This window comes from Podarcis vaucheri (genome assembly GCF_965113315.1).
Source record: "Podarcis vaucheri genome assembly, chromosome: 4".
Taxonomy (NCBI): Eukaryota; Metazoa; Chordata; class Lepidosauria; order Squamata; family Lacertidae; genus Podarcis; species Podarcis vaucheri.
In genome coordinates this window covers 11631762-11657808 of record NC_138762.1, presented here as the reverse complement: position 1 = coordinate 11657808, position 26047 = coordinate 11631762, and the positions used below count along the sequence as shown (strand labels likewise).

The 26047-nt window shown below is 48.9% G+C and overlaps 1 protein-coding gene and 1 long non-coding RNA gene across 2 annotated transcripts in view; one reads left to right on the top strand and one right to left on the bottom strand.

The window, feature by feature from the left end:
* Nucleotides 1-18818, top strand: part of GAB2 (GRB2 associated binding protein 2) — a 147320-nt gene extending 128502 nt beyond the window's left edge. Inside the window, exons 3-10 of the mRNA XM_082219295.1 lie at nt 112-352; nt 5323-5909; nt 8696-8790; nt 10015-10297; nt 13078-13168; nt 15068-15170; nt 16536-16661; nt 17703-18818. Of these exons, the coding sequence (XP_082075421.1) occupies nt 112-352; nt 5323-5909; nt 8696-8790; nt 10015-10297; nt 13078-13168; nt 15068-15170; nt 16536-16661; nt 17703-17843 (1667 nt within the window). The 3' untranslated portion in view covers nt 17844-18818. The remainder of the gene's footprint in view (nt 1-111; nt 353-5322; nt 5910-8695; nt 8791-10014; nt 10298-13077; nt 13169-15067; nt 15171-16535; nt 16662-17702) is intronic.
* LOC309530611 lies at nt 18472-25845 on the bottom strand. The gene is made up of 2 exons (XR_014218767.1): nt 22965-25845; nt 18472-22598 (listed from the first exon to the last, which is right to left on the bottom strand). It is a non-coding gene; the product is annotated as an uncharacterized lncRNA (long non-coding RNA).
* Nucleotides 25846-26047: the final 202 nt, after the last annotated feature.

Below are 26047 nucleotides of genomic sequence, written 5' to 3'. Positions count from 1 at the left end.
TCTTCTTCTTCTTCTTCTGTTGTTGTTGTTATTGTTATTATCCTTATTGCTGTTGTTATTGTTGTTATTATTTTAAGGGTGACAATATCTCCCTCAATTCTTCCTGTGCAGATTCTCTAAGAAACATTCCTTCTGTCATTCACGGGCCACGTTCCTCCCCGGCTGAGCTGAGTGGCTCCAGCCAGCGGCTCCTGCGAGAACGGAAGTCGTCCGCTCCTTCGCACTCCAGCCAGCCCACCCTTTTCACCTTCGATTCACCCGCCAACCATATCCGGACCACGCTTTCCACCAGTGCCCCTCAAGACTATCTCTTCCTGCACCAGTGTATGAGCAGGAAATCGGAGAACACCAGGTAGGACCGGAATCTTCTTGTCTAAGGATTGGTGGTGGGTAGGGGGAGAGATTCGATTCGGTTCACGTCAAATATGAATCTCCCTAATTCTCACTTTTTGAAACGGTACGCAAACTGAAACGCAAAGGTCCTTCGAAATTCACACTTCTGCGAATTTTGCAGTGAAGCTTTCTAGCCAACCACCGTTTGCAAAAATTCATCTGCCACATTAAAGCATGCATAGAACTGTATATCATAGTGGAGTTAAGGTACAAGAATGCTTCAGCATTGGGAGAAATACTATGCAAGAATATGTGTTTACTGGGCAAAATTGCATATAAAAATGTGTATTATTAGGAGTAAAAAGGTAAAGGTACCCCTGAACATTAAGGGACGCAGGTCCCTTAATATTTTTATACCACCCTACTTTCAAGAAACGGGGCATGGGTGGCGCTGTGGGTTAAACCACAGAGCCTAGGACTTGCCAATCAGAAGGTCGGCGGTTCGAATCCCCGCGACGGGGTGAGCTCCCGTTGCTCGGTCCCTGCTCCTGCCAACCTAGCAGTTCGAAAGCACGTCAAAGTGCAAGTAGATAAATAGGTACCGCTCCGGCGGGAAGGTAAACGGCATTTCCGTGCGCTGCTCTCGTTCACCAGAAGCGGCTTAGTCATGCTGGCCACATGACCCGGAAGCTGTACACTGGCTCCCTTGGCCAATAAAGCAAGATGAGCGCCGCAACCCCAGAGTCGTCCGCGTCTGGACCTAATGGTCAGGGGTCCCTTTACTTTTACCCCTGAACACTAGGTCCAGTCATGGACGACTCTGGGGTTGTGGCGCTCATCTCGCTTTACTGGCTGAGGGAGCCAGCATTTGTCTGCAGACAGTTTCTAGGTCATGTGGCCAGCAGGACTAAACCGCTTCTGGTGAACCAGAGCAGCGCACGAAAATGCCGTTTACCTTCCCGCCGGAGCGGTACCTATTTATCTACTTGCACTTGATGTGCTTTCGAACTGCTAGGTGGGCAGCAGCAGGGACCGAACAATGGGAGCTCACTCTGTCGCGGGGATTCGAACCGCCGACCTTTTGATCGGCAAGCCCTAGGCTCTGTGGTTTAGGAGAAATTCACACTAAAATTGCTGGTGAATTTTCAGGAGGACTTTAAAACAATAATCATCGCAAACTGAGGTGGAAATGTTAGGTGCTGAACTTCAGACTGGAAAAACGAGAAGCCAAAACTGACAGATTCACTCATTGCATATTCTTTGTTGCCTACAAGCTCAGCGCCTGAGAGCCATTGTTTATTTTTAATAACGTCACACTCTGCCCTTCCAATGAATTTGCAATGCTCAGGATGGCTTGGGGCAATTAAGCACAATGGGTAGTGCCCAGAGTTCTTCCTACTTGGAGGACACCGCTTGAAATGAACAGCCATTACTATCTTAGGTCCATTAGTTTCAATGGTACTACTCAGAGTAGGGCAAACATTGGCTACAATCCAGTAAAATCAAGCAGCAATAGTAACAGTATGCTCCACTTATGGTATTCCTCACCAGGCATTGTACCTCGTTGCCTCATCCATGCAGTTAAAAATCAGGAAAAAAACCCTTCTTCAAAAACCACTGTTCTGTAAAACTTTGGGCACAGCCATTTAGCCTTAGTGGCAAGAGATCAGAGTAGACTGAAGCTCAAACGACAAGAGGCAGCTGCTGGTCTTTCAACACAAGACACATCTTACTTTGCAATTGTTCTGCAAAAAGAGCTGTGTTTGGGGAATAAAATAGGCCCATCGTGCAAAAAAATAAATAAATCCTGTAGTCGTTTTATACACAGCTCCACCTACTGGTGATGAAGCAGTACGGCACAGAAGCTGCCTTATACCATGATCTTTTGGTTGAAACTTTTGTGTGAACATGTATCTCATGGCTCTACATGTTCCCACTCAACTGCTTCGATCTGCTGCTGTTGTTTAGTTGTTTAGTCGTGTCCGACTCTTCGTGACCCCATGGACCAGAGCACGCCAGGCACTCCTGTCTTCCACTGCCTCCCGCCGTTTGATCAAACTCATGTTGGTAGCTTTGAGAACACTGTCCAACCATCTCGTCCTCTGCCGTCCCCTTCTCCTTGTGCCCTCCATCTTTCCCAACATCAGGGTCTTTTCCAGGGAGTCTTCTCTTCTCCTGAGGTGGCCAAAGTCTTGGAGCCTCAGCTTCAGGATCTGTCCTTCTAGTGAGCGCACAGGGCTGATTTCCTTAAGAATGGATAGGTTTGATCTTCTTGCAGTCCACAGGACTCTCAAGAGTCACCTCCAGCACCATAATTCAAAAGCATCCATTCTTTGGCGATCAGCCTTCTTTATGGTCCAGCTCTCACTTCCATACATCAGCCTTCTTTATTCTAGCAGTGTTATGGCTTTTTGTTTCTGTTGGTCCCAGTTGGTTTGTTATCATTATACTGGTTTCCAGTTTCCCTAGAGGATGAACGCTTATTGCCTTTTCCTTCCCATCAAACCATACTGGAACGTGCTAGGAACGTGATGTGGGAAGGATGAGAGGAAGGGACCCCTAAATGGCCCAAAGGACAGTGGGCGACAGCTGGAGAGGTACCAGCCGTGTGAATCAGAAGGTCCCAACATGCTTGAATCACAGCTGGATTCTCAGTAAACCCCAGGGCTTTCCCAGGTTCAAGAGAATTTCACCCCTACATCTGTTTTTCATTAATAATTAAAAGTATGCTTCACTTCTGATGGAACTAATGGAAGGTCATTAAAAACCCTTTGTATCCAGCCATTTGGGACCTTTCCACACCATGGGTTGCATCCAGCAACAGCACTGCATGAGAGCAATAGATGTCTGCTTCAGCAGTGGAGCTTCCCCAATCTCTCCACCACCCGACACACCCCAAAACTCTGCTCCAGAGGGTTGGAGGACCTGCTAGAGCATTTGGAATTTTCAGGGGATCAGAGAGAAAGGGGAAGTTCCATTGTGCAGCAATGGGATGTGGGTGGCGCTGTGGTCTAAACCACTGAGCCTCTTGGGCTTGCCGATCAGAAGGTCGGCGGTTCAAATCCCCACAACAGGGCGAGCTCCCGTTGCTCTGTCCCAGCTCCTGCCAACCTAGCAGTTCAAAGCACGCCAGTGCAAGTAGATAAATAGGTACCACTGCGGCGGGAACGTAAACAGCATTTCCGTTCACTCTGGCTTCCGTCACGGTGTCCCATTGTGCCAGAAGCGGTTTAGTCCTGCTGGCCACATGACCCGGATAGCTGTCTGTGGACAAACGCCTGCTCCCTTGGCCTGAAAGGCGAGATGAGCGCCGCGCCCCATAGTTGCCTTTGACTGGACTTACCCATCCAAGGGTCCTTTACCTTTAAATTCTTAAATTTAAATCCCGACTGATGGGGTGACTGAATGAGCTTCCCTTGCTCTTTCTCTTAAAAAAAAAATAATTTAAAATTGTGTGTGTGTTTATTAAGATCTGGTGTGGGTGTGTGCACATTGGTTTATTCAAATCTCTGAGGGAGGTCCTCCTGGTGGAGGTGGAGCTATTTTATATTTGCAGTGCCGCAACCCAAGGGATGGCTTTCTTGGTGGTGGCCCCCCCAGTTATAGAACTTCCTCATCTCTGAGATGCAGCTGGCGCCAGTTCCTAAGAGTTTTAGGTGCCACCCAAACACTTAGGCGTTTGCTGGGCATAGTGCCTGTTAGCAATTACCCTTTCGATTTTCTGCTTGCTGCAAGTCACATGCTCCATTTATTTGTAATATTTTATTGTCTCTCTGCTATTTTAATGGCTTATGTAACCAGCTCTGGGATTGTCGTTGCAATGAACTGTGAGTAATTGTATCCCATAGTACTCATCTTCATTGTTGCCAAGGCTGCAAATTTCCTTTCACAACACTTGTGTGACCCAAGACAATTATTCACCATTTTACAGGCCACTATGTGAAGCTCAGAGCCGTACGTAAGATCACATCACACAGACCAGTTACTGCTACGATCCCACAGTTGGGGTCTGAGAGGTTAGCGTCTCTACACTATAAACCCATTTAAGTTTTATACCAGGCTGTTACAACATTTCTCCAAGAATCGTGGAAATTATAATTTGTTGAAGTACTGAGACTTCTCTGACAAATCCCCACCTATCCCTAAATTAGATTGCATTTTCCAAATGTTAATGGAGTTGGAGAGGTGCTTCACAAAGCAGCTTGCTAAACTGCGATGTGAAGCCCCCCTGCCATGTTACTCCTCACTGCAGAAGTCTTTAATGGGGGGGAAAGGTGACTTCCCTCCCTCTGTTAAACAGCTCACCCAGCCTGCTGTTCCGCATGCTCCAGAGCGTGATGACATGTTACATTTCTATTTATATAGGAAGATATCTGTTGTTTAGTTGTTTAGTCGTGTCCGACTTTTCGTGACCCCGCGGACCAGAGCACGCCAGGCATTCCTGTCTTCCACTGCCTCCCACAGTTTGGTCAAACTCATGTTCGTAGCTTCGAGAACACTGTCCAACCATCTCATCCTCTGTCATCCCCTTCTCCTTGTGCCCTCCATCTTTCCCAACATCAGGGTCTTTTCCAGGGAGTCTTCTCATGAGGTGGCCAAAGTCTTGGAGCCTCAGCTTCACGATCTGTCCTTCCAGTGACCACTCAGGGCTGATTTCCTTCAGAATGGAGAGGTTTGATCTTCTTGCAGTCCATGGGACTCTCAAGAGTCTCCTCCAGCACAAGAATTCAGAAGCATCAATTCTTTGGCGATCAGCCTTCTTTATGGTCCAGCTCTCACTTCCATACATCACTACTGGGAAAACCATAGCTTTAACTATATGGACCTTTGTCGGCAAGGTGACGTCTCTGCTTTTTAAGATGCTGTCTAGGTTTGTCATTGCTTTCCTCCCCAGAAGCAGGCGTCTTTTAATTTCGTGACTGCTGTCACCATAGGCAGTGCCCAATGTGAATCTCTGCCTCACGGCTTCTCTTCCACTTTTCGTTTTAGGAGTGCTAGTTTCTCTCAAGCCACAAGATCCTCGTTCTTCATGAGAAGCGACCCATCTGTCCAGAAGCTGTCTCAGGGGAACGGGCACTGTGTCAACGGTGTGGGCGGGCAAGTCCACGGCTTCTACAGCTTGCCCAAGCCAAGCCGCCACAACTCGGAGCTCAGGGACAGTGCCTACGACCTTCCGAGGAGTTTCGGGTGCTACACGCACACCAAATCCAGCCTCACGGGTTCTGAAACGGATAGCGAGGAGGTGTACACCTTCAAAACCCCCAACAACACCCTTTGCAAGGACTTTGGGGAGCTGTCCACTGACTCGTACGACGTCCCTGGTACTCCTTTATCGATTTATCAGATTCCAAGGACATTCACACTGGACAAGAACCACAACACCCTGGGGATGGCCTCCAACGAAACGCCCGCCACTCCCCCACCTAGGCCACCTAAACCAGGGCAGGCAGAGACACGGTGGGGCAGCCCTCAGCAGCGCCTGCTGGACAGCGAAGGCCTAGGCGTGGGCTCAGTTGCTGCTACCATTCCCAGAAGGAATACGTTGCCTGCCATGGAGAACTGCCGGCTGCATCGAGGTGAGTATCAGGGCTCTTTGCGCTGGATGACTATACAGGGGTACCTGGGGTTACATACGCTTCAGGTTACAGACTCCGCTAACCCAGAAATATTACCTCGGGTTAAGAACTTTGCTTCAGGATGAGAACAGAAATTGTGCTCCGGCCGCGCAGCAGCAGCAGGAGGCCCCATTAGCTAAAGTGGTGCTTCAGGTTAAGAACAGTTTCAGGTTAAGAACGGACCTCCAGAAGGAATTAAGTACCGTATTTTTTTGCTCTATAAGACTCACTTTTTCCCTCCTAAAAAGTAAGGGGAAATGTGTGTGCGTCTTATGGAGGGAATGCAGGCTGCACAGCTATCCCAGAAGCCAGAACAGCAAGAGGGATTGCTTCTTTCACTGCACAGCGATCCCTCTTGCTGTTCTGGCTTCTGAGATTCAGAATATTTTTTTTCTTGTTTTCCTCCTCCAAAAACTAGGTGTGTCTTGTGGTCTGGTGCGTCTTATAGAGCAAAAAATACGCACTTAAACCGAGGCACCACTGTAGGTGGCTATACTGCTTTGACTGCCAGTAGTTCTCCAAGGCTTTGGGCAGGAGCTGGGGTGCCCGGGCTGTAAGGGGAGGAGCAGTACCTCTGATGGGGGACATGTCATGCTCCTTCAGGAGTAGCTTGTCCACCTTTGATCCCCACCTTGCAATCAGCTCCTAGAAGCTGCCAGCATGGGACAGCGGCCACACCCCGGGAAACAGCTTCCACTGACCGGCTAAAGCAGCTGAGGGCAACTAATAAGTCTCCAACCCTCGGTGAGTGTCAGGGGCTGGACTGAGGAGGAATGGTGGGAACCCCCCAAAAAACTTCCCAAGGTCCAGAGGACAGTATTGACTTAGAACAGTGGTTTTCAGAGGGGCGTAGTTCAGAGGGGAAAAGCTGGGAAATACTGGGTGAGGAACAGCAAGAAAAGGAAACTGATGGCCTGGGATTCGGGCTCGGACTCAGAACCAGAGGAGTCTCAGTCCGCACCGGATCCTTTGCCTCAGGCATCATCTGAACCAAGTCTGGGGCCTGATCCTGAAGAGTCCCGGTCTGCACAGGTTCCCCTGCATCAAACACCAGCTGGGCCGAGTCAGGGGCCTGATCCTGCCCTGGCTCCAGATGCGGGGATGACCTCGTTGTCTTCAGTTGGGGCCATCACTTATAGCTGCTCCACTACCGGTTGGGTCAGGGGAGGCTGAGGCGGCCCCTGGGTCTAGTAACCCACCGACGTCTCCCGAGCTGCAGAGACTAAGGTCTGAGAGAAGGAGAGACCTGAGTACTCGCAGGAGGAGTGCTCGCCTTCGGGCGAAACAGGGAGGTGAGTCGCCGGGGGATCAGGACCGGCCGCTACCCCGACAAAGGCTGTCGGACCTGGCCCCAGGTTGCGGGAGCAACATTGCTGTATGCTAGATCCTGCCTGAGATCCTGTACCTGTCCTTGCCTGGTTTCCTGCCTTGGCCCTGTCAGACTGACTCCTAGCGGAACCTCCAGATTCTGGTCCGGTCCTGGACCGCGTTTCACGGGTTACCCCCGGGCCCAGCACAGAAACACTAGAAGACAGCTGGCAGATTCAGCTTCCTTGGACAGCATTCCTGACCCCCCTCTTTCGCCTAAGACTAGACAGGCTTGGAAAGTGATAGAACAGGGGCAACCAGTTCAGATTACCCAACGTGGCATAAATTAGTAGGGACAGAGGGTGTGAGCCTTTCCCGGGAACAATGCCATTTCTAGAGAGATATATACATTTCTTTTTCTCTTGCTGTGATTATTAAAGAAACTAACTGGTAAGAACGGTCCTTTTGTTTGATTTGCTTATTCACTACCACAGAGGGAGGGATCCGGTTCCCTGAACCCTGACAGTGAGTTGGGGACTTTCCCTGCATGCAAAGACAGGCTCTGGCGGCTTAAGCAGATGAGACCAAGAGTGGGTCCAAGGGCCAAGAAGGTGATTTCTGCACATGCTGTAAAGGGAAGTGAGGGGCATTTGGGTCTCATCCACTTGGGATGGTAGCCCATCTAGGAGAGGGAAAACTGGTCCTAAAGCTCCACTGCTTTGTGAGACATCTTCGGGAGAAGAAAAGGTTAAGGAGTCAACGCTCCACAAATCCAAAGTGGAGTCTCTAAGATGATTGGATGGTACCTTGTACGCCTCCTTCCAGCAACTCCTGCAGCCAGGCTGGTGTCAGACATCTTGCTCAGCTTTCCTTTGGACCATCTCATCAAGGCTGAGAGCGGGATCTTGTCTTCTGGGCAGCCCAAGACCTCCATACACGTTGCCCAGGCTTGCGCCCCAGAGAGGTCACATGAGTGCTGCAGATGTAGCCGTTTCCCTTCACCCCCGGAGGCGCACTCCATTGTCTCTAGAGACAGACGGATGCCAACAATACACGGACACGGCACTCTTCCATCTCCATCGCTCAGAAATAGAGTTCCTGTTCCAGAAGGACCTTGATGTAAAAGAAACAGAGGCGGGACAAATTTCCTCCCAGTTCTGGGGCCCGTCCGGCTCTTCTGTTAGACAGCATGGGGCAAGAAGTGGTGGTGCCATGTTGAAGGAAAGAGCTGTATCTGTTGCATGACCTCCATTATTCAGTTGCCCTGAGGGTGTAGATAATGTACAACATCATCCAACGCTCATGAAATCTGCACTCTAGGAATTATGGCTTTTGTTTGTTCTCCGTCTAAAAGGAATTTGGAGAACCCACTAAGTTGCTCCTCTTAATAAACTTTGTTTACTGCTAGTTAACTGTGATTTTGATGTCTCTGATTTCAGCTTCGTCTTGTGAAACCTATGAATATCCTCAGCACAGCAGCAGCAGTGCAGTTCAGTCGACAGAGTCTGTGAATGCTGGATTCAACTCATATCTGGTAAGCTATGGGTGCTCAGTTAGCTGGAGTCCTAAGGACTAGCAACTTGAGGTTTTCTATACATACATATATACCCTGAGATCATCTTCTGAGGCCCTCCTTCATGTACCCCCTCAAGAGGTTCGGAGGGTGGCAACAGGAGAACGGGGCCTTCTCTGCAGTGGCTCCCCGTCTGCGGAATGCTCTCCTCAGGGAAGTTCACCTGGCACCTTCATTATACACCTTTAGGCACCAGGCAAAAAACGTTCCTTTTTAACCAGGCCTTTGGTTGTTCCGATTTACATCCGATGCTCTTTTAAAATGTGTGTGGGTTTTTTGTGGGAGGGGCTATTGGGTTGTTGTTTTTATTTTTATTATTGTGGTTTTATGTCTTGATTTTATTCTTTGCACCACCTTGAGACTCCCAGGTATAGGGCGGTATATAAATTCAATATATAAATAATATAAAATCTGTGCTTCTCAGAAAGCTACCTTGCAAAAAATTCCAAAGACCTAGTCCATGGGTAGGCAAACTAAAGCCCAGAGGCCAGTTCCAGCCCAGGTAAAGGTAAAGGTACCCCTGCCCGTACGGGCCAGTCGTGTCCGACTCTATGGTTGTGCGCCCATCTCACTTAAGAGGCCGGGGGCCAGCACTATCCGGAGACACTTCCGGGTCACGTGGCCAGCGTGACGAAGCTGCTCTGGCGAGCCGGCACCAGCGCAGCACACGGAAACGCCGTTTACCTTCCCGCTATAAAGCGGTACCTATTTATCTACTTGCACTTTAGAGTGCTTTCGAACTGCTAGGTGGGCAGGAGTTGGGACTGAAAGACGGGAGCTCACCCCGCCGCGGGGATTCGAACCGCCAACCATGCGATCGGCAAGCCCTAGGTGCTGAGGATTTACCCACAGCGCCACCTGCGTCCCTTAACCCACGTTCCAGCCCAGTCGCCTTCTAAATCCGGCCCACAGACAGTCCGGGAATCAGCGTGTTTTTACATGAGTAGAATGTGTCCTTTTATTTAAAATGCATCTCTGGGTGATTTGTGGGGCATAGGAATTCGTTCATTTCCCCCACCTTCAAAATATAGTCTCCCCCCCCCCCCAAGTCTGAGGGACAGTGGACCGGCCCCCTGCTGAAAAAGTTTGCTAACCCCTGACCTAGAACCTGAGTTTTCCGCCTTTGCCGCCTTTCCTCACCGACTCGCCTCCCATTCATGTGTCACCACTTTCTCCCTTCCCCAGCAAAACAAGGCGACGGTGGCTCGCTCTCACAGCGCGGACTCGGAAGACAACTATGTCCCCATGAACCCAGGCTCTTCGGTCCTGATCAGCACGGAGAGGTCAAACGACAACTCCCAGCACCTCTACATCCCCATGAGCCCCGGGCCTCACCACCTGGACTTGATGGGCATGTCCTCCTCTACCTTCCCGGTCCACAAAGGTAGCAGCAGTTCTCAGCTGCACAGGAGGATGAGCGAAATCCAGCCCCCGCCCGTCAACCGCAACCTCAAGCCAGACCGCAAAGGTAAGCTCCGCTCCCCTCCAAACCGCCCTTGGCAGACAAGATGAAATTATACAGTTGAATATAAATATAGACGGGAAATGGCTATGTATTGTGAGTACTTATCTACTTTTAAAAATTTTCACCTATGATCTTTTTATTTTACTTCTTTATTTTTCTTTGTTCTTTTTTCTGATATCTTAACTTTCATTTCACTGCTTTATTGTGAATAGCATTTTATAGCGGTATAAAGGTAAAGGGACCCCTGACCATTAGGACCAGTCGTGACCGACTCTGGGGTTGCGGCGCTCATCTCGCTTTACTGGCCGAGGGAGCCGGAGTACAGCTTCCGGGTCATGAGGCCAGCATGACTAAGCCGCTTCTGGCAAACCAGAGCAGTGCACGGAAACGCCGTTTACCTTCCCGCCGGAGCGGTACCTATTTATCTACTTGCACTTTGACGTGCTTTCGAACTGCTAGGTTGGCAGGAGCAGGGACCGAGCAACGGGAGCTCACCCCGTCGCGGGGATTCGAACCACCGACCTTCTGATCGGCAAGTCCTAGGCTCTGTGGTTTAGACCACAGCATCATCCGTGTCCCTTTTTATAGAGGTATAAATAACTAATTATGAAAAGAGACAAAATATTCTCCAATTTTTTCCCCTTGGTTATATGTATTTTCTTTTTCTTTTGTATTTTCCTTTGTTGTGAATAGGTATGTTTTCTAATTTGTACTTAATAAAAATTAAAAAAGAAAAGCAAAGCAAACCGCCCTTGGCCACCCTTGCCTCTAAGGGGCTCAAGGTAGTTTACATGTGTTTTCCCTCCCCATTTCCCCCCCTTCACAACAACCCTGTGAGGTAGCTGTAGGTACCCTAGCTTATCCCTCATTTCAGGAGACTGAGAGTTATTTTGGGAGGTTTTTTTGCATTCATTTAGTTCAGGGAAGGAAAGGCACCGCTTTCCTGCCCTTTTCTTCTGCGGGTGATTCGATATTTTTGCAATGTGTGTGGCAACTGCTGCGGCTTGAAGCTGTGTTTAGAGACTAATATCTGCCCCACAGGAGGCTGCCAGTCTCTGCCATAAGAACCTAAGAAGAACCTTCTAGATCAGGCCAACAGCTAGTCCAGCATTCTGTTCTCACAGTGGCTGACCAGACGCCTGCCAGATTCCTGTTTTTTCGATCAGTCCTGTCAGATGCAGGTGGTGGTTGCTCGTGAGTAACCAGGCAAGACTCCGACCTGTCTTTTACAGGTTTTATTGGTGCAAACTACCGTATTTTTCACTCTATAGGACGCACCGGACCATAGGAGGGGGAAAACGGGGGGGTCTTGTTCTCCCCCTCTAAAACAAGGTGCGTTCAAGGTGCATTCACCCAAAGCCTCCGGAGCGCAGCAGGAGTTCACACTGTGCTCTGGAGGCTTCAGGCGGCTACCTTGGAAGCCTGGAGAGTGAGAGGGGTCGGTGCGCACTGACCCCTCTCGCTCTCCGGGCTTCAGTGAAGGCAACCCGAAGCCTCTGAAGCGTGGCAGGAGTTCCCGCTGGGCTCCGGAGGCTTCAGGTTCCTTTCGACCTGCTCTTTGGGGCTGGCGGGGGGAAGTGTTGCTTTCCTCCACCGCCAGCCTCAAAGATCCCTGAAGCCTTTGGAGTGCAGCAGGACCTCTCGCTGCGCTCCAAAGGCTTCGGGTTCCTTTCGCAGACCCAAAGCCTTTGGAGCGCAGCACGAGTTCCCGCTGCACTCCAAAGGCTTGAGGCTTCGGGGACAGCCTTTGTAGCCTCCGCAGGGCAGCGGGGTGAAGGCACCCCGCTGCCGTGCAGAGGCTTTGCGCAGCCATCCGCAAGCTGGAACAGTGAGACGGAGCGCTGCGCAGCTGTTCTGGCTTTGGGCTTAGCCACGCAGCCTGCATTCGCTCTATAGGACGCATACACATTTCCCCTTAATTTTTGGAGAGGAAAAAGTGTGTCCTATAGAGTGCAGAAACTCAAAGTTCATGTCCGTCTTAGTCACTTGCAGAATCCAGGAGTGGCCCCTTCTGGCTTCTGCCCCAACAGAAGAGCTTTGGTACCCCAAGCCTCCACCTCCCTTCCTTACGTTTAACCCCTCTGCGCAGGCTGGGCAACGGAAGGGGCGTGCATCCCTCCTGGCCAGCCTGGCTATGTGAGGCGCTGGGGCTCTCAGCAGTATCCTCAAGCCCCTCCCCCACTTGGCTGGTCCCTCCCCTCTCTCCTTCACTGGAGGTGTGGCTTGTTGGGATACTGCCAGGGAGACAAAGTCCATCATGGCCCCAAGCCGTCTGCCGGACGATCCATCGATCTCCCGTAGGCACGCAGTATCAGCGATTAGCGGCATGAGTTTCTAGAAAATATCTTGCCACTTTCCAGAGCTCATGCACACTCTATCAGCATATAATGCACAGCAGAAGTTGCACTCAGGAGAGCATTATTTACAAGCTTTATTCAGCGTTGATCAGAACAGAGAAAGACATGACTGTCTGCGTCAGTGTCTTCGACAGAGAGAGAAAAAAACGAAAGCAATAGCAAAACATAAACATCCTGTGAACAGGACATGCACAGACTCTGACTCACAAAGCCTGCTCCCTTTTAAGGTGGAACGGAAATATCCTAACATGGCTTTCCTCACCGCTGGAGAAGGAGCTGCTCCTCAGGATTTTTGGAGGCACTCTGTATCCCAACGGCCCCCCTGCCTCCCTCCCCTGTCCCGATGGCAGTCCCCTGACAAGTCCATTCAATCAAGTGTCCGTTAAACGATTGCTCAGGCCTTACTCAGATCTCTTTCCGCTCCAGCAAAGCCAACGCCTCTGGACTTGAGGAACAACACCGTTATCGATGAACTTCCCTTCAAGTCGCCGGTCACCAAATCCTGGTCCAGGCCTGGGTGAGTAAAGGACCCTTTGCTCTCTCTCTTTTTTTAAAATTTCTCTTTATTAATTGTCAGGGAACTGACATCGGAGGGAGAGGCGAAGGGGAGGCTCCCAGATGATGCTGGCGACGGACCCAGCAGCAGGGGGAGAAACAGCTCAGTAGAGGGGGAAGCCAATCAGCGCAACACCAGGGATAAAGGGGGGCAGACGGGGGAAGTGGAGAGAGGGCTCCAGGACTCTTCACTGGACATCAGTGAGGAGAGCCCAGGTCCTCCGCTACCCACGCCTTCCCTGCGCAGAAGACTCCCGCGCAGTGAGAGGAGGAGGAGACTGGGTGTCAAACCACTTTTATGTTGGAAGAGGTTCAAGAAACGCCCACTGACGGATTCTGCCAGTGACTGAGGCAGCCGCGATGAGAAGGGGCTGTGCAGTCAGAAAGGTTTAACAAGGCAAATTAACCGAGAAAGGCACCATCTTACGCACGAGTAACTCATACCTATTACATTAATTTTCATACACACATATGTACAGAAAATAAATTCTTCACGGGGAAAAAAACAATAATAAGAACAACATAACTTAATTATAAGAAGAAGAAAAAAAGGCAAACATGTAAGTTATTGACTTCCCTCCACCTCAGTTTTGGGTTATGTAATACATTTTTCCCCGCAGTTTATCTTTAAAACTTTTGTATGTCGAAGGGTTATTATTAAGCCTACTGTGATCTTTGGATTTTTTAAATCTACTTCAATATAGGTTATGAATTTATTCCATTCTTTAATAAACTTTGTTTCTTTCTGGTCTCTAATTTTTTGTGTTAATTTTGCCAATTCTGAATATTCAAATAATTTACTTTGCCAATCTCTTACTGTTGGGATATTGATTGATTTCCAATTTTGGGCGATTAAAATTATAGCTGCTGTTGTTGCGTACTGGAATAAGGTCTGGTCCTCTTTCTTAATTTCATTGCCAATCATTCCCTGAAGAAAATTTTCAGGTTTTTTAACAAAAGTATATTTAAACATTTTTTTTAGTTCATTATAAATGAGCTCCCAGAAGTTCTTGATTTTTTCACAAGTCCACCACATGTGGTAAAAACTACTACTTCCTTGTTTTTACACCTCCAGCACATTTTATCTCCATTCTTATAGATTTTTCCTAATTTTACAGGGGTGATGTACCATCTGTACATCATTTTTCCCATGTTTTCTCTTAAGGCAACACAAGCAGTGAACTTCATATCTTTATTCCAGTGCTTAATCCAACTATCGTATTCCAAATTCGTATTCCTTTGCTCTCAGAGCGACCAGCCTCCTTAAGTGAAGATCTTGCTCATGAAACAGGGCAAGGGCCCTCCATGGGGTCAACAGAGGGTTGAAGAAGGGCTTATTCACACGTTGTTTTCCTCTCTTCTTTCCCCCGGGAAAACTCACAGTTTTAGCACTCAATCGGAACAAACAGCAATTGAGTTCTCCATGGATTGCCGTTGGTTCCAATTTACCACCAAAGAGCAAGTTTTCCGGGGGAAAGCTGTTGGGGCATGTGCAGAGTCCGCATTCAACATGCCAGCAGATTGTGCAAATGGGGGTGTTATGTACTGAGTTGAATAGGATCCAAAATGCAGCAGTCTGATTGGTCCACAGGAGCCACCCAATCCAGCTCCAGGTAGGAGTGAATCCGCAACCTGATTGGCCTACAGGAGAATCCCGGAATTAGCCAATCACGTGGGGCCCATTGTGTAAATAATGTATATAAAGCAGATATTGTGGGGGAACTTCCATTCCTCCTCACCACTATGAGCTGAATAAAGAGCATGAAATCCACTCTCGACTCTGAGTATATTTCAGGGGGCGGAAACAGGATATGTATGGCACCTTGCCTAGCCCAACTCATCTTCTCAACTCTCATTACAGCCAGAGCTTCAACTCCAACTTTTCCCAATACTGTCGTCCCATCTCCACCCAGAGCATCACCAGCACAGACTCCGGAGACAGCGAAGAGAATTACGTGGCCATGGTAAGTCCCTGCAGAATCCATCTCTCAGTACAACACGAGTTCTCTCTCCATACTCCGTCTTCCTCCCTTGTCCTTAGCGGTCCCAACCCCAGCTCACATTTTAGCAGAGGGTGAGCAGCAATGGAACCCCTGGTGGCTGCCCTCCATCTTTTGTTGTTGTTCTTTAGTCGTTTAGTCGTGTCCGAATCTTCGTGACCCCATGGACCAGAGCACGCCAGGCACTTCTGTCTTCCACTGCCTCCCGCAGTTTGGTCAAACTCATGCTGGTAGCTTCGAGAACACTGTCCAGCCATCTCGTCCTCTGTCGTCCCCTTCTCCTTGTGCCCTCCATCTTTCCCAACATCAGGGTCTTTTCCAAGGAGTCTTCTCTTCTCATGAGGTGGCCAAAGTACAGTGGTGCCTCGCAAGACGAAATTAATTCGTTCCGCAAGTCTCTTTGTCTTGCGAGTTTTTCGGCTTGCGATGCACGGTTTCCCATAGGAATGCATTGAAAATCAATTAATGCGTTCCTAGGGAAACCGCCTTCAGACCAGGTCCGGGGACAGTCTGTCCCCGGACCTCTTCTGAAGGCTGGGGGGGGGGACGACAAGGGCTTTTCTTCCCACCCCCAGCATTTTAAAAAACCCCGGGACAGCGGAGGACTTCTCCGCTGTCTGGGCGATCTTAAAATGCTGGCGGGCGGCATTTTAAAATCGCCCGGGACAGCGGAGGACTTCTCCGCTGTCCGGGGCGATTTAAAAGCCCCTGGGAAGGCAGGCAGGGGGGACAAAGACTTTTGCCCCCCGCCCGCCTTCAGAAGGTGTTCCCTCCCCACCGCCCGGCTTCGGAGCATCGTTCCGAAGCCCGGCGGCGGCGGGAGGAGGCGTTCCCGCCCCACCGCCCGGCTTCGGAGGAGGTCCGAGGACAGTGGGGAAGACACGCTGCGCTTCCCCGCTGTCCCGGATATTTCCCTATGGGCTGTCGTCTTGCGAAGCAAGCCCATAGGGAAATTCGTCTTGCGAAGCGCCTCCAAAACGGAAAACCCTTTCGTCTAGCGGGTTTTCCGTCTTGCGAGGCGCTCGTCTTGCGAGGTACCACTGTATTGGAGCCTCAACTTCAGGATCTGTCCTTCCAGTGAGCACTCAGGGCTGATTTCCTTCAGAATGGAGAGGTTGGATCTTCTTGCAGTCCATGGGACTCTCAAGAGTCTCCTCCAGCACCATAATTCAAAAGCATCAATTCTTTGGTGATCAGCCTTCTTTATGGTCCAGCTCTCACTTCCATACATCACTACTGGGGAAACCATGAGCAGAAGTCCAAGAACAGACCTTGGCCTCTGATTGTGGTTTCTTTTTCACTTGTTCCTTCTTTATTTGTCTTTTCCAGCAAAACCCTGTCTCTGCCTCGCCCATCCCCAGCGGCACAAGCAGCCCAGCCACGAAAAAGAGCACAGGAAATGTCGATTACTTGGCTCTGGACTTCCAACCGAGCTCACCTGGCCCTCACAGAAAGGTATAGCCCAAAGCCTTTGCATTAATCAGATGGGGTGCAAACAAGGAATGTTCTGTCTCATTCAAGCAGTGCACTTTCTGCTAGCCCTGGTGATTATCTAATATTTATTAGATGGATTTCCCCTAAATTGATTTCTGAACTTTGAATTTTATTGTTATTCATGTTTTTATACTGTATTTTATGCTGCTTTTACAATTAAGTGTTTTAAATTTGTTGTTAGCCGCCCTGAGCCTGGTTTTTGAACCAGGAAGGGTGAGGTATAAATAAAAAAAAAATTATTATTATTATTATCTTTATTATTATTATAGCACCCTCTGAACTATACATGGCTTGTGTATCATCATCATTATTATTATTATTATTATTACCATCATCATCGTTATTTCAATTAGTATACTATGCTATACCCGCAGGTCTCAGGGCGGTTCACAATGTAAAATCACAATATAAAAACACAAAACTCATAATAAAAATAAAATAACAATAGCAACCCAATAATGGCCCCACAACACATTTTAAAAGGGCATTGGATGTCTGTCAGCCAAAGGCCTGGTTAAAGAGGAATGTGTGCAAGAGACACAACTGCTGCTCCACCGCGTTTTGCGTCTTGGCACACCCACCACCTGGTATATGGCCCCCAAAAGGTTTTGTATAAGGGAATGTGGCCCCCAGGCTGAAAAGGATTCCCTTCTCTCTCCACCCCCTGCCACCCACTCTGTTTTGGGGTAGATGTGCAACCACGTTCAACTGTTTTGTGCTTCCTTATGGTGGAGCCAGTGTGGTGTAGTGGTTAAGAGCGGTGGACTCGTAATCCGGTGAACCGGGTTCGCTTCCCTGCTCCTCCACATGCAGCTGCTGGGTGACCTTGGGCCAGTCACATTTCTTTGAAGTCTCTCAGCCCCACTCACCTCACAGAGTGTTTGTTGTGGGGGAGGAAGGGAAAGGAGAATGTTAGCTGCTATGAGACTCCTTAGGGTAGTGATAAAGCGGGATATCAAATCCAAACTCCTCCTCTTCTTCTTCCTTCTTCCCTGTCACCAGCCCTCCACATCCTCGGTTGCCTCAGACGAGAAGGTCGACTATGTACAAGTCGACAAGGAGAAGACGCAAGCTTTGCAAAGCACCATGCAGGAGTGGACAGACGTCCGGCAGTCTTCGGAGCCCAACAAGGCGGTGAAGTAATAGCCGGCGGAGGTACACCAGGATAAAGAGAGAGAGGAAAAAGAGAGAGCCTTCCAGAAGGGCAAAGACTAAATAGTTCTGCCCATCAAGGCGCTGGGCCCACCGGCCGTCGTTCAGCAAAGGACTGCTAGCGCCGGGGTCAACTAAGAGAGCAAAGTTCACTTCAGGGGGGAAAACATGGCTGACAACTGCTTGCCAGTGCTAAAGGATGCCAGAGCTCCTGGTGGATAAGTTATCTGCAAAATTCAACATAGCAATACTGGGAATTTTGACGCCCTGCATGCTTTCAGTCATCACCAGACCCGCCTTGTATCCACTGTTTTCTCCTCTTCTTCAAAGTACACCTGCCCCGAGCCAAACTGGTGCCAGTATGGCAGAATGCTGGGCTTCTGCTGGGATCTTTTGCCTCCCTCTTCCGTCTCCTGATCCCTTTACAGAAAAGAAAGTGGCCGGACGTCGGCTCTAATCACGTTTGATTTTTAGGAAAGCCTGTGGAAGCGCTGGTTTTTGTTTACCTTGCAAATTACAGGCATCCTTGTCCTCAGAGCACTTAGGAGAGCGTTCCTTGTGCGGATGGTGGGTGTAAGGAAACAACCACTGCTCGTTGGCATATATCAGTTTCTTGAAAAAGTGTGTTGGTTCCCCTCCGAGATTCCCCTTTGCAAATCTTAATGTCGAATCTTTTCTGAATTCTTGCATATTGTTGAACATTCGCGGAATATTTGATATCTGTATCTGATATCCTGTAATGTTTGAGTTCAGCCTTTGATGTTTGACAAGTGTTTGATAGCTGGTGTGCAGTTGTGCTTAGTAGGTGAGTGAGTTTGATGTCTGGCAGCTCACGAGATGCGTAGTTGAGACCGTCAGACGATTCCTGTCAGGTTGTGCTAAAGGTCTATCCAGTCCGACGTTCCGTTTCCAGGAATAGCCACTGTTCATGTCCGATGCTTGCCAATAAATCTAGCACACTCAAAACTCGTTAGAGCTTTTCGCGTTTTCAAAACGAAAATTCAGACGTTGGCGAAAGGTTGAATATTTACAAATATTCAGCTGTCATGTGTTGGAATTTGCCCATTGCCTTGATGCTTAGTCCGGACGCAAAACACACTAAAAAAAAGAACCCGTTTCACCAGATGACAGCAAAATTGCCCTGTTAGGTTTGAACCCTGTCTCACGGTAATGCTCCAGATTCTTAGTCGTGTCTGGATAATGGCAAATGTGGATGCACCACTGAATAGCAGCTGAATGTGGGTTGAAGCTCTGTGTCATTGTGGCTACGAGTTAAGTGATGCCCTTGACCCATAGTCTCAACATGTTTTACAAGTTGCTCCTTGTCACTTGAGAGCCACAATCACTGGCCAGTTGTCCCTCCAGAAGATCGCATTAGCACAGAGGACTAGAAAAAAAAGGAAGCCATCACAGCAGTGGGTCTGCCAGATGGGATGTCATGGAAAAGATGTCTTTTTCCAACAGGTTTCTGCCACTTTATGGAGAGAATTCTCCTATCTGCATGCTGTAAGAACTTCAACCTCTTCCCCATCTAATGGCATGAAGTCAAGGACCCTGGAAAATGTCAGGGTGGGGGGACATTAAGAAGTCCCTGCCTAAAATTGTCCAGGGTGATCAGACAGAGAAAGGAGTAACATCTTGGCCAAGGCTAATTGATTAAAAGATGTGGTCCATTTTGTAGGGCCACAAAAACAACCCCACTAACTTGCTTGCTGCACCAGGATGAGCGCAGATTGCTGTAGGAGGAGTAAGGTAAAGGGACCCCTGACCGTTAGATCCAGTCGTGGCCGACTCTGGAGTTGTGGCACTCATCTCGCTCTATAGGCCAAGGGAGTCGGTGTACAGCTTCCGGGTCATGTGGCCAGCATGACTAAGCCGCTTCTGGCGAACCAGAGCAGCGCACGGAAACGCCGTTTACCTTCCCACCGGAGTGGTACCTATTTATCTACTTGCGCTTTGAGGTGCTTTCGAACTGCTAGGTTGGCAGGAGGTAGGAGGAGTAGGAGAGTTAATTTGTAAGGACAGCAGGAGGAGAGTTCAGCTTGAGAATGAAGAGGCCAAGCCCCAAATAGAATAATAGGATCGAGTTAGAAGGGACCTTGAGGATTATCTAGTCCAGGCATAGGCAAACTCTGCCCTCCAGATGTTTTGGGATTACAACTCACATCATCCCTAGCTAACAGGACCAGTGGTCAGGGATGATGGGAATTGTAGTCCCAAAACATCTGGAGGGCAGAGTTTGCCTATGCCTGATCTAGTCTGATTCCCTGCAATGCAGAAATACGCCGCTGTCCCATACAGGGATTGAAGTTGCAACCTTGGCATGATCCGCACCATGCTCTGACCAACTGCTCTAGAATAGTAGGATTCTAGTTCTTTAACCCTTCTAGAATATCCATGTGTTTTTTCATGTAGCTGAGAGATTCCTTTTGGATTTATTATTGGACCATCAGCAGACACCCCTCCCTTCCCCGCAAAAAACAACAACCTTAAAAGCATTTCTGGGGGCCCCAGCGTGATGTGGTAAGTGCATGGAGAGCTCCATATATGAAGCTGCCTTATGCTGAGTCCATTATTACTGACTCTGACTGGCAGCATCCCTCCAAAGTCTCAGTTAGTAAGAGGAATCTCTTCCTGTTACCTGAATGAAACCTTATCCATCTAACTGGAAATGCTGGAGATGGAACCATCTGCATACAACTCATTGGCTCTACTAATAAATAATAATAATAATAATTTTTTTACTTATACCCCGCCCTTCCCAGTTCAGAAAACCAGGCTCAGGGTGGCTAACAACAAATGTAAAACACTTAATTGATGCAACAAAAAACAGCATAAAATACAATATAAAACGGGAATAAATTCGGAATTCAAAAATCAATTTAGGAGGGAAATCCACCCAATAAACATTAGATGATCGCTAGGGCTAGCTGGCTAAATTAGTCCTATTTGGGCGAGCGAAGAGACCAGGGGAGAATTAGCTGTGGGATCACAGAGCGGGTAATCTTCGTAAAAAGGAGAGGGGGAGGGAAGGAAGGGGAATGAAAGATCAGGCTAAGTTCAAATGGAAAGCCAGGAGGAATAGCTTTGTCTTACAGGCCCTGCGGAAGGAAGTTAAATCCTGCAGGGCCCTGGTCTCAAGGGACAGAGCATTCCACCAGGTCGGAGCCATCACTGAGAAGGCCCTGGCCCTGGTGGAGGATAGTCTGACTTCCTTAGGGCCCGGGACCTCTAAACTATGATTATTCATGGACCTTAAGGTCCTCTGTGGGGCATACCAGGAGAGGCGGTCCTGTAAATACTGCTAAGCTATAGCCTAAAACAGGGTGCCGTGAATGGTGGTCAGGGGTGCCTCAGGCAACACTCGCCTCTGTCCCTCTTTCCTTCCCTCCCTCCTTGATGCCCTCTCATGTCTCTACCTCCCAAACAGCTGTTGGTTGCAGCAGCCCTGGCTACAAGCTCCACAGGTGAATGGTGCCTCTGGAAAAAACCTCTTTGGGGCACTGGGGGGCAGCTCAGAGGCCAGGGTTGGCAGCAGCGGCTGCCCAGAGGACTCCCAAGGAGAGGAGAGGAGGCTGAGGGAACCCTCCACAAGGGAGCGTGTTCGAAAAAGGGTGAGAAGCTGCCAGCTCTGCAGGCAAGGGGGGGGGGACATAACTGGGCTCCTGAGCCTCACAAGGGGTGCCGCAGAAAGAATGCAGTTGGTCAAGGGAGCTATGGACTCAAAAAGCTTGAAGACCTCTGGCCTAAACGTACAACCTCCACCCATACCTGAGCATAGGCAGACTCACGTCCAGCACTGTCCTGTGCTTTTTTACACAGAAGTAAGTCCCACTGTGTTCAATGGAGCTATTTCCCAGGTGTGTATTGGACTGCCGCGTAATTATATGCCATTATACAGGATAATACAGGGGGTAGGGATAAAGGATCGCATTTCTTGGAGCTTGCTTCTCGGTGTGGATGAGGAGGGGTTGCAGCGGGGTCCGAAGAATGCTATTTGGCGTGATCTCCGCTGCTTCCTTGCATGCCAGGATCCGTCCACCTTATTCTACCTGGCTCTACGCCACCGACGAACGACACCATCCTCGTGCCCTATGAATGCTTGCTCAGAGGTAAGCCCTATTGTGTCCGGTAGCTCTGACTCCCAGAGGACTGTGTTTAGGATCGCAGCCTCAATTAGCATATTGCCAGGACCTTCCTTTGCACTTTTGTACAGGTTATTGCAGGTAGCCGGCGAAAGCTATGCCGTCGCGAATTGTGCACTGACTGTTAAAAACAGCTGTACCTTTGCAAAAGGATTCCTTTCCATGCTTAGCTTTCTTGAAAGCGTGTTTCTGTAATTCGAGATGGTAGAGCACTGGTCTGTGGCAAACCCTGCCTTGAGATTCCATGCAATTTGTGAGGATTCAGAACTTGTGCTGAGTCAGACTTCTTTTGCTGAATCAGCCTAGGTCCACATTCTCTTTCTGACTTGATCCAGAAAGATGGCTCTGGGAAGCTTGCACACAGTGGACACTGGTTTAGAATGTGATCCGTGCGGGATGCACGTTTGCAACACACGCAGGTTGCGATTCAGCACTTCTGCGCATGCGCAAAGCGCGATTTAGCACTTCTGCGCATGCACGGCTGCCAAAACCAGGAAGTAACCCATTCCAGTACTTCCGGGTTTTGGTGGTCCGCAACCTGAAGCATCTGTAACCCGAGGTATGACTGTACAAGGGATTACACGACAGCAATTCTTGCTTGCTTGGTGTTGGCGGTACAGTGGTGCCTCGCAAGACAAAATTAATTCGTTCCGCGAGTTTTTTTCGTCTAGCGAATTTTTCGTCTTGCGAAGCACGGTGTCGGAAAAGTTTTGGAAAAGCTTCAAAAATCACCAAAAACCTCAAAAAAGGCTACCACACCGCGTTCTATGAGTTGCTCCTCGAAGTCAAGTCGCAACTGTATTAACAGTGTTAAGAAAAAGGAAACAAACTTGCAAAAAACGCAAGACATTTTTGTCTTGCGAAGCAAGCCCATAGGGAAATTCGTCTTGCGAAGCAGCTCAAAAACCGCAAAACCCTTTCGTCTAGCGAGTTTTTCGTCTTGCGAGGCATTCGTCTTGCGGGGCACCACTGTATACTGCCCCTATACACCGGGGTCCCACTTAATAGCCAACTGCTTACAGTGGTACCTCGGGTTAACTACTTAATTCGTTCCGGAGGGCCGTACTTAACCTGAAACTGTTCTCAACCTGAAGCACCACTTTAGCTAATGGGGCCTCCTGCTGCTGCGCCGCCAGAGCACAATTTCTGTTCTCATCCTGTAGCAAAGTTCTTAACCTGAAGCACTATTTCTGGGTTAGCAGAGGCTGTAACCTGAAGCGTATGCAACCCAAGGTACCACTGTATTTTCTCAGGCCAGGGCTGTTTCCCAGGGTCCCCGCCACCATTATTTCAGAACATGTGCAAAAGAAAACAGCAGCATGGTGAGACTCTGGTTCACAGTGGAAACCCACCTCTGGGACAAAGAGGGGAACTGGTCGTCTCTGGCACAGAAAATAAACCTCTTTTAACAGTGCTGTGGGTGGGGAACTGCTGTATTGCCTCCTTCGTGGTAGTGTCCCAACTCCCCTTCGTGTCCCAACTCTCATCAGCCCCAGTCAGCAAGGTCAGAGATAATTGTAGAATTGGAAGGTACCCAAGGGCCATCTAGTCTAACCCCCGTAATGAGGGTGATGGGAGTCCAACAGCCACAGGTCCCCTACACTAGAGTCTTTCCCGGGTGTAGGCATGCCTAGCCACTGGGGCACACAGCCGCAACAAGTTGTGCTTTAAAATTCCCCACAATGGCAGGGTGGGTAATTAAAATGATGGGTTGCTGCACATGGGAGGCAGTATTTCAGAAGGATCACGAAACCAGTTTGCTAGTAGTGCGCACACACGCACACCCAAAAAAGCTCAGGAGTGCGTGGGCTACCGGTTCTTAATACATTACCTCAACGAAGGGCAATTTTGTGTATCTACAGCAGCCGAATGGAGTTGCCTCGTTCCTTCTCCCCTCCCCACGCAAGCATTCTGATCATCTGCTTGGAGAATTCCACGCTGCTCATCTGGCACCACTGCATCATGGGTTTTGTATTCCAAAAGTACCAACAGGAAGAGGAGCTCTGCAAGTCTTTAGTGGTAGCCCCCCCCCAACTGTACCATATAGCGTAGAAATGGGGGGCCTGTAGCTGTTGTTTGAGTAGTATTCCCATCAACCCTAGTTACTGATTATGCTGCCTGGGGCTGATGGGAGTCTGTGCAGTTCAATAGCACAAATTGCAGGTTTCTGATTTGTGAAAGCAGGACATAAGGTTGATGGCATTGGGTATTGCTGCAAAACTAAACAGCCCTGTTAAATACCTAAAGCAGGGGTCAGCAAGCTTTTTCAGCCGGGAACTGGTCTACCGTCCCTCAGCCCATATTTTGAAGGGGGGGGAATGAACAAATTCTTATGCACCACAAATAACCCAGAGATGCATTTTAGATAAAAGCACAAATTCTACTCATGTAAAAACACCAGGCAGGCCCCACAAATAACCCAGAGATGCATTTTAAATCAAAGGAAACATTCTACTCATGTAAAAAACACGCTGATTCCTGGACTGTCCGTTGGCCGGATTTAGAAGGCGATTGGGCCTTAAGGTTGCCTACCCATGGCCTAAACATCCATGTAGCCTGGTGGCATTCGGATAAAGGGCTATTTACAGATGGACTTGGTAGTTCTATGGATAGACATCAGATACGGCTTTTCGGAAACCAGGGTTCAAGAAACCAAGGATCTACATCAGCAGGGAGCCTGGGTCTCTCCAGATGTTTGTGAACTCCAGCTCCCACCAGCCCCAGCTACCATAGCCCAAGCTCAGGATGATGGGAGTTGTAGTCCACAACATCTTGGGAGTCTCAGGTCCCCTGTTGCCGAGTCTGCATAATGGAAACATTTGACTGTTAATGCAAACCTTTTCACTAGGTGCAGAGAACATCTGGCCCTCCAGATGTTGGGCTGCAAGAATGGCCAGACATCATAAGGTTGTAGTGAAGCAACATCTGGAGGGCGAAAAGCTCGCCACATCCGATTTAGGGTAATCTTATAATGTGTCCCCAAAAGCAACTTGATGAGGAGCCTTTAAGGGCATTTAATAAAAGGAACGTTGTGCTCTAGTTACTTAGCTATGAATGTCCTAAAATGAATGGCTGTTTTTGGTGAAGGGGGTAAGAAATGTTTTATTTCATAAGAATACTTTTGGGGGGTTTTTTAGGAGGACAAAAAAATTAGTCTCTTTTTAAAAATGTGTACAGCGTGTTCGTCTTGTGGTGTCGCCATTTGAGCTGGCTATTAATTTTTCTAGTCGCTGTGGACTGCTAATCCCTTAAATTATTAATTTATTCTTTGTGAGGGGTTTTTTTTGGTTGTTGTTTATAAAAAAAGACACTTTTGACACACTTATCCTGTAAAACTGATCTTGCGCTTAACCTAGATAATACTTTTTTTAAAGAAAAGAAACTTATTATTTTTGCTGTTAAATAAATGTGACCTGTGCCTAAAAGCAAAAAACGTGTGTGTCTCTCTCTGTTATTAACTAGCACAATTAGGAGAGCAGGCTGTCGAGGGAGTTGCTATTTATAATGCTAATTAAAGTACTCGCCGGTGCATTTTAAGTGTTCAGAAGAGCGCTAAATCCCTTGCAGGCAACTGCAGTGCCTGGAGACAGACAGTCAGGTTGAGTATCCATAGCAATGACCACAGGAAGAATGACCACTGGGAGGAGCGCAGAGAGAATAAACACTATGGTGAATCTGCAGCAGAACAACTGGACGCCTTCATCTGCCCCAGCTGCAACAAAACATGTCCCACCTGTATCGGTCTCTGCAGGCGCTGAAACTCTCCAAAGGTTTGACTTCACCCCCAAAGGCGCACACCTCCATTGTCTCCTGAGACAGATGGATGCCAACAGAGAGACAGATGCTATACTACAGTGTTTCCCAACCTTTTTTGGGCAAAGGCACACTTGTCTCATGAAAAAAATCTCGAGGCACACCACGTTACAGCCCCGTGACGTCAGCGCGCAGCGTCACGCCGGGAGGGACGCACGAAGGAGGGGGGGAGGGCGAGCTGAAGCAGCGGTGAGCCCCGTTCCTCCCCATCCGCCCCTTTCCGTGCAAGGAGCGCAA